This window comes from Pipra filicauda, unplaced genomic scaffold (assembly GCF_003945595.2).
Source record: "Pipra filicauda isolate LSUMZ 115617 unplaced genomic scaffold, ASM394559v2 scaffold749_size132029_pilon, whole genome shotgun sequence".
NCBI lineage: Eukaryota > Metazoa > Chordata > Aves > Passeriformes > Pipridae > Pipra > Pipra filicauda.
In genome coordinates, this window is record NW_024104919.1 from 82,099 (window position 1) to 89,333 (window position 7,235).

The 7,235-nt window shown below is 54.6% G+C and overlaps 1 protein-coding gene across 1 annotated transcript; it reads left to right on the plus strand.

Moving 5' to 3' along the window:
• The first annotated feature begins 960 nt into the window (after positions 1-960).
• LOC114000541 (C-type lectin domain family 2 member B-like) lies at positions 961-3,195 on the plus strand. The gene is made up of 5 exons (XM_027744908.2): positions 961-1,098; positions 1,465-1,575; positions 1,857-2,038; positions 2,311-2,411; positions 2,715-3,195. The coding sequence occupies exons 1-5, from the start codon at positions 1,011-1,013 to the stop codon at positions 2,872-2,874; spliced, it is 642 nt and encodes a 213-aa protein (XP_027600709.1). The 5' UTR covers positions 961-1,010; the 3' UTR covers positions 2,875-3,195.
• Positions 3,196-7,235: the final 4,040 nt, after the last annotated feature.

Here is a 7,235-nt window from a genome sequence, read left to right on the forward strand (position 1 = left end):
GGTCTGGCCTTTATCCTGTCGAACTTGGAAACCTCCAGGGTGCTGGAGCACCCCCCTCTTCTGGCTCATCCTGTGTTTGTTCCTTTTTAACCCCCCTTTTTAAGTTGTTCCAATTTAACCCTCTCAGGGCTCTGGAAACGCTGTTATCTGAGCACTCCTTGAGTTTCCTCCTGCAAATCCCCTCTGAGGGAACCGCTTTGTGCTTTTTTTCGCATTCATTTACCCACAAACCAACCTGCCCCTTTGCAGCTTTCAGAACTCACCTTGCAATGAAATATTACTGTCTTATCAGGACATGTTCCTGTTGGTACATTTGATGCTGGTAATTTACACAAGACCCAAGAGGACCGAAAGCTGCTACCTCTGTTGGTTTGGGGTGCAGGGAACCAGGTTGTGCTCCTGCAACAGTGGGCACGGGGGGAGGAACCAGAGCAGGGATTCCTGTGAGCAAAACAAGCTCAACTCAGAAAACCCGAGCAGAACAGGTGCTGTGAACTGTTACAACCTACTTTCCATCCTGTGCGTTTTTGCAAAATGGCCCCCAAAGCACAAACTCTGCTCCGAGCCCTGAACGGGCTCCTGTCCCCTGCAAACACTTCAGCTACCTTTGAGCTGTGAGATCTCAATGACTTATTTATTTAATAGTTCAAGTGCCTTTAAACTTGTCTTTTTCTTTCCTTTCTGCTTAATTTGTTGGGGTTGTTTTTTCCTCTTTAATTTTTGTCCCTCCCCTCTCTTTCCCTCCCTTATCTTTTCCCCTCCCTCTGTCCTTTGTGCCGCCTCCTCTCCCAGATGTGGGTTCAGCCCTGCCCGATGGTGCCCCTTGGCACCAAGATAACGCTGACAGCCAGTGCCAACCCCACAGGGGCTGTTGTGGCTGGCTGGGCTGTGGCCCAGGGGGTCTCAGCTGCCTGCAGGTCCCCTCAGCCTCTCCTCTCCTTCCACCCCAGGCTTCCACCCCACAGAGCCCAGGGAATGTCAGCCCTGGGCCCTGAGGCTTCTCTGCAAGGATGGGGAAAGGAACCCAAAAGCCAAATTCTTCAGGCCAAGAGGAAGCCCTGAATACCTGCAGTGATCCAGAGAAAGAGTCCAAATGTGGTAATGCTGGGAAAACCCCAAACTTTCCGAGGGAGGGCGGGGTGTGGGAAGAGCATCTCGCTCCGGGGCGGCACCAGTGGGATGGGGATGGAGCCTTTGGGTGGGTGTGGAGCAGCCCAGGCACAGCTGCACTGAATTCCACACTGTGGAATTCACCTCTGGAGGCTGAAGATCAGTCTCCAGGTCCTCAAACACATGTTGGTGCCTCTGAAGGACCCCCCTCAGCTTTCCTGCCCTCCTGAGCCCCCAGAGGGGTCCCTGGATGGGCCTGGGTGGGGCTGGGGATGGACTGAGGGTCCAGCACAGGAGGGCAAAGCAGAGAGGAGAGGAGCCAGGCCACCCTCACCCTGCTCTTTCCTGCCCCAGGGTCCTACAGAACCGAGTCAGACTGGAGAACATCCCCCAAGGTGCGTGTTCTCCTTGCTCTGAGTGTGTTCCTGGGGATCCTCAGCTTCAGCCTGGTCGTGGCACTGACTGGTGAGTCCCACCCAGGCACCTCCATGGGGAGGATCAGGGCCAGGCTCCTCCGTTTTGGGAGATGGGAGGATCCCAGGACCTTCCTGGCATCAAGGGAGGCTCCCAAAGTGGGAGCCTTTGCACTTTGCTCCAGGCATCTGCTCCTCACTCAGTCACACCTTTTCCCAAGAGAATCATCCCCAGTTTCCCTCTTCCAGCTCCTGGAATAAACCAAGGAATCAATCCCATTTTGCTGCTTTTCAGGGCTGCCCACGTGTCTGTCTCAACTTTCTGTGTTTCAGTTCTCAGTGTGAGACCCCCTTTCCCTGAGCTGGAATTCTCCCACGTGTGCCCAGACACCTGGCCTGGTTTCCAAGGAAAATGTTATTATTTTTCTGAGGCTGAGGGCAACTGGAGCACGGGCCGGGCAAGGTGTGAGGCCCTGGGAGCTTCCCTGGCCACCATAAACACCAGGGAGGAACTGGTGAGGACTGGGATGAACTGGTGAGGACTGGGATGAACTGGTGAGGATTGGGCTTGAGCCTCTGCAGCAGCACCGGGGTGGGAAACACGAGGAAACCAAGAGGATAAAACCAGCCCCAAAACCCCCAGGCTGACCCCAAAGTGCTGCCAGTGCTGGAGCCAGGAGCCAAACCCTTGGGAAAAGCCCCAGGTCTGGCTGGGGGTGGGCACAGGAGGGAAAGAGGAGGTGGGGAAGGCAAGACTGGCCAAAGCCAACGTTTCTTTGCCTTCCAGGCCTTCCTTCTGCGCTATAAAGGCGAAGCAAACCACTGGATCGGGCTGGGAATGAGGGATAACGGCTGGGAGTGGATCAATGGCACGGCCTTGAACGGCAGGTGGGTCCCTGTGTCCGTGCTGGAGCCCCGGGATGGGCCCCAGGGATTTCCTGGAGTCTGGGATGCCCCATCCTGGGATGGGCACCTTCTCCTGCCCCGTGTCCAGGCAGCTCCTGGCTTTCCATGGGGGGTTGGGATGGGCCGAGGTCGCTGCCCCCCAACCCTGATCAGAGGATTAGAGACCCCCCCCAGCCAAAGCCCTTCTCTGCCGGAGGGGAAATCCCAGCTCTTCTTAATTTTTTGGGGGGGAGTTTTCTTTTTTACCTTTTCCCTTTCTGACTCTGGTCCCGTTGGCATTTGCAGGTTTGAGGTGAGGGGTGGGGGGCCCTGTGGGTACCTCGATGACTGGTGGATCAGCTCGTCCCTGTGCCACAGGGAGAAGAACTGGATCTGCAGCCGCCCCGACAACTACATCCTGTGGGAGGGGAAATTAAGAGACCCCAAACCGGGACTTTCAACCTAAATCTCTGACCAGATGGGGGAGCTTCACCCCAGCACTGCAACTGAAATATTCAGGGTGAATCCAAACAATCAGGTACAAGGAACCGGTGCTATCCCCCATCCTTTGGACCTTTTGAGCAGCACAAGTGTGGTTTGCACCACAGAAAACTTGCTCAAAAGGTTTGCACAAATGCAACTGGTATTTATACAATTTGCCTTAAACACATTTTTATATGAGTACGACATTTGTGTAGCCATATTTATATGAGTACGACATTTATGTAGCCATATTTATATGAGTACAACATTTATGTAGCCATATTTATATGAGTATGACATTTATGTAGCCATATTAATAATAGGTGGAGAATAGGCGGAGCTCAGGCCTGTGCTTCTCTTGGCCCTCCATTTCAGTGGGGGGTAAATCAGCCTTTTTTCACACTGTTTTCAGCCATATTTCAAGTTTTTTCTGCGGTGGCCGCGGTTTGGGGGCGGTTTTGGGGTGAGAAAGGAGCCTTTTAGTGTCCGTTCTCACCCTCCTGGTACTTCCGCATCACTCCCGCTCTTCTCACCATCGGCGCGTGCTGATTGGCTGATTAAACCACGCCCCCTCACTCCCATTGGCCGCTCCTCCTGTAAGGGGGGTACTTTTGAATTAGATGATCAATGGAGCATAGAGGCGTGAGAAAGGAATCATATTAGGATGTGAAACCAGCCAGAGTATGGTACAATGTAACTTCATGGCACAAGCTAATTGGAAGGTCCATTGTGCTTTTTAGCAAGTCAGCTTGATATCCCCTCTTATCAGAGCTGAGTTCTTCCTTGGTTTTGCCACATACTGCAAGATGGATACATCTACCCTTGAAACACAATGGTAGAGGTCATCCCTAGGGGTGAGAAAGATGATGATGGGAGGAAGATGATGTGGGCAGGGGTCGCTGGCCCCTTGCCCTACAAGTAGGGCAGGCACAGACTGTTGCCATGAGGTGATGATCAGGCGGGGTTTGGCTGCCATTCAGGCATCACCTTATACTGGGTACTGGCCCCACGTGGTGTAATGTGGAACTGATCAAATGGGGTGTCGGGACTGCTGAGCTGAGCGATCCTCATCCTACCACCGAGCCTGTTGCTCCGCGGGGACGCCCGCTAAGCACGGGCACCGACCAGCTGCTGCAGATCCTGACAGCCCTGGCCTGTCTGTGGGGGTCAGCACAGTTTATTGACAGGAAGCAACTGAGAGAACAAACTTTTTAATATCCCTTTAGTGTCACTTTAATTCCTCTTTTATCATTGAATATTGTTACATAAAAAAGTTGTTCACAGTATTTCCCTTTAATTTCCCTTTTTACTAACCAAGATTGTGTTAATAGTTATCCATAATATTGTGTTAAGATCCCTTTTTTGGTATCCCGTTAACCCCCTTTTTTCACTAGTTAATACTGTATTAAATGCTGTTTGTAGTATTTGTTTTTAAGGCCACATAATAAGATATTTTGTATCCTTTTTTAGTTCTTGATTCTCTTGGCTAAGATGATTCTTATTATTATTCTCAGTGAAATAAAAGATATTTTTTGTGTTTGAATATTTCTGGCACTTCTCTTTATTCCAGACATGTATCCAAAGGAACTGTCTTTTCCCTAGATAGGGAGAGCCTCAGTAACTGTCTGTGTTAGTTTTGTCTTCATCTCTGGTTTCTCTAAGGGTCTTTGTGGTTTAGAAATTCTGCCTTCTTGGTGTCCAGGTCTCAAAAAGAGATTTCTCTGCCAGGTCTCTGACCACTGAAATATGGCAGGCCTTAAACTTTTACTTTGTTTTTCTAACAAATGGCCATGGCCCAGAACTTGTCCATCATCCATTGTCTCTTGCCCCCATTCAATCTCCTGCCAGCAGTTTCTCCCCACTGCTGGGTGGGCTCCTTTGTCAAGCACTAGAACTTGTTGGGTAACAGGCCCAGTCCTGTTGCCTATTTTTCATGGGGATGTGCAGGAGGGCATTGAGTCTTCCAGGAGCAAATTGGCAGAGGACCCCAAGCTGGCTTGCAGTGTGGATGTGCTGGAGGGCAGGAAGGCTGTGCAGAGGGACCTGGACAGGCTGGACCTCTGGGCCGAGCCCGTGGGCATGAGGTTCAAGAGTGCCTTTGGTGCCTTTGGGGCCTCTGGCCACAAGAACCCCCTGCAGCTCCAGGCCGGGGGCAGAGGAGCTGCAAAGGGTCCCCGTGGGAGAGGCCCTGGGGGTGCTGGTGGACAGAGGCTGAACCTGAGCCAGCGGGTGCCCGGGTGGGCAAGAAGGCCAAGGGCAGGCTGGCCTGGATCAGAAAGAGTGTGGCAGCAGGAGCAGGGCAGTGATGCTTCTGCTGGACTGGGCACTGGTGAGGCCACCCCTGGAGTGCTGTGTCCAGCTCTGGGCCCCTCAATTCAGGGAGAACCTTGAGGGGCTGCAGTGGGTGGAGAGCAGGGCAATGGAGCTGGGCAAGGGTCTGCAGTGCATGGCCTGTGAGGAGCAGCTGAGGGAGCTGGGCTTCTCCAACCTGGAGAAGAGGAGGCTCGGGGCTGACCTTCTCCCTGTCCACAACTTCCTGACAGGAGGCTGGAGCCAGGTGGGGGTCAGCCCCTTCTCCGAGGCAACAGGCGACAGGACAAGAGGACACGAGGACCTGCCTGTCAGGGGCTGTTTGTCAGGGACAGGAGCAGGACTTTTTGGAGAGAAACAGGGATTAGGTATTGAAATGGGCTGCCCAGGGAGGTGGTGGAGTCAGCGTCCCTGGAGGTGTTTAAGCAAAGACTGGCCATGGCACTGAGTGCCGTGGTCTGCTTGACGTGCTGGGGATGGGGCGTAGGCTGGACCCCGGCTGATCTCACAAGTCTCTGCCAAGCTCAGGGACTCTGGGCTTCTGTGCCAGCCCAGCCTTTGGGGACAGCGTGCTGGTGGCTCCGAGGCTCCGTCCTTGCCTTGCCTTGCCCATCTCCTGGCTGCCAGGCAAGGGCCTTGTGACATCACAGCCTCTGTGGAACAGCGCGGGGGCTGAAAACTGTCAGTGCTGCGTCCCCGTGCCCAGAGCCTGGGCAGAAGTCGGCTGGCAGGGACGGGCAGAGACTGTGCAGAGGTGTCAGCTCGTCCCGCAGCAGCACGATGCCCAGCCAGGGCATCTCCTGGCTCCTCAGGCTCTCGCTGCTCCTGCTCTTGCCTGGCCCACTGGAGCCTTGCAGCCGTGCCACAGGTGCCATTGCTGAGAACCGGGCTTTTCCTTGGATGGCCCCTTGCCAGCAAAGGCAGGAGAGGCTGGAGAGAGGGGAAGGAGGGGGGTCAGGCCGCTGGGATGGGGCCGGCGGGCCGTGAGCCCGAAGCCAGCAAGGCCTTGGGCCCACACGGTGTCAGGGGAGGACTGAGAGCCCCCAGGGAGGAGGAAAGCTGGGCAGGCCCCAAGGCTGCTGGGCCTCTTCCTTGCCAGCCCTTTGGCCAAGGCCCCAAGGCAGAGGTGGGGCTCAGCCCCTGCCCAGCAATGGGGCACAGGCTGAGCCCCAGGGACACCAGAGCCAGGCGGCCTGAGCTCTTCTTCCTGCAGCGTCTGCCTGGGGCAGCCCAGCCAGGCCTGAGTCTCTGCAGGAGAGGCCAAGCCCAGCCAGAGAGGGCTCAGCCCTCTGAGGCTGCACTCACTGCAAAGGGAACAAAACATTGGCCCAGAGGACATCCTGCCCCCAAAGGGAGAACTGGAAAGGTCAAGAATAAAAAAGTCACCCCCCTCCATTCTTCAAGAAATGTTCAGACCTCTTTCCTAAAAGCATCCAGGACTCGGGTCACCCAATTTTCTCTCTGACAAGGGTTTTCCATGGTTCCCCTCAATTCCCAGGTTCAAGGGGGTCCCAGCACACTTTGGGATGTGTTGGATGCGGTGTTGGGGTGCAGATGTCCCCCCAAAGCTCCCTCAGAACAGGGTGACACAAGGGGGGGTCACAGAGGGGTCCCCATTCCTGATCCATCCTGGAGCAACCACACTGGGGGCAACTGGGATCATACTGGGAGCAGCTGGGCCCCTGCTGGGCTCATACTGGGACCATCCTGGGAGTGACTGCAATACTACTGGGAGTATGTGAGAGGCACTGCAACCATACTGGGATTACTGGGAACAAACTGGATTCATACTGGAAGTGTTTGTAAGTTCCTGGGATCATACTGGGGGTGACTGGACACATACTGAGATCATACTGGGAGCAACTGAGACCATGCAGGGGCAAATGGCATCGTCCAGGCAGTGACTGAAAGTGCCTGGGGCCAGACTGGACTCAGACTGGGAGTCCCTGAGAGGGAAAGGAACCATCCTGGGGGAAACTGGGAGCAACTGGGACCACCTTGAGGGCAACTGGAATCCAATTGGGAGTGACTGGG

Excerpts from the sequence above, each read along its gene's own strand:
- LOC114000541 (XM_027744908.2), top strand. The coding sequence starts at position 1,011 with ATGGGGAAAGGAACCCAAAAGCCAAATTCTTCAGGCCAAGAGGAAGCC. Across the intron at positions 1,576-1,856 it reads CCTGGTCGTGGCACTGACTG|TTCTCAGTGTGAGACCCCCT; the intron begins GTGAGTCCCACC and ends TCTGTGTTTCAG. Across the intron at positions 2,039-2,310 it reads TAAACACCAGGGAGGAACTG|GCCTTCCTTCTGCGCTATAA; the intron begins GTGAGGACTGGG and ends TTTGCCTTCCAG.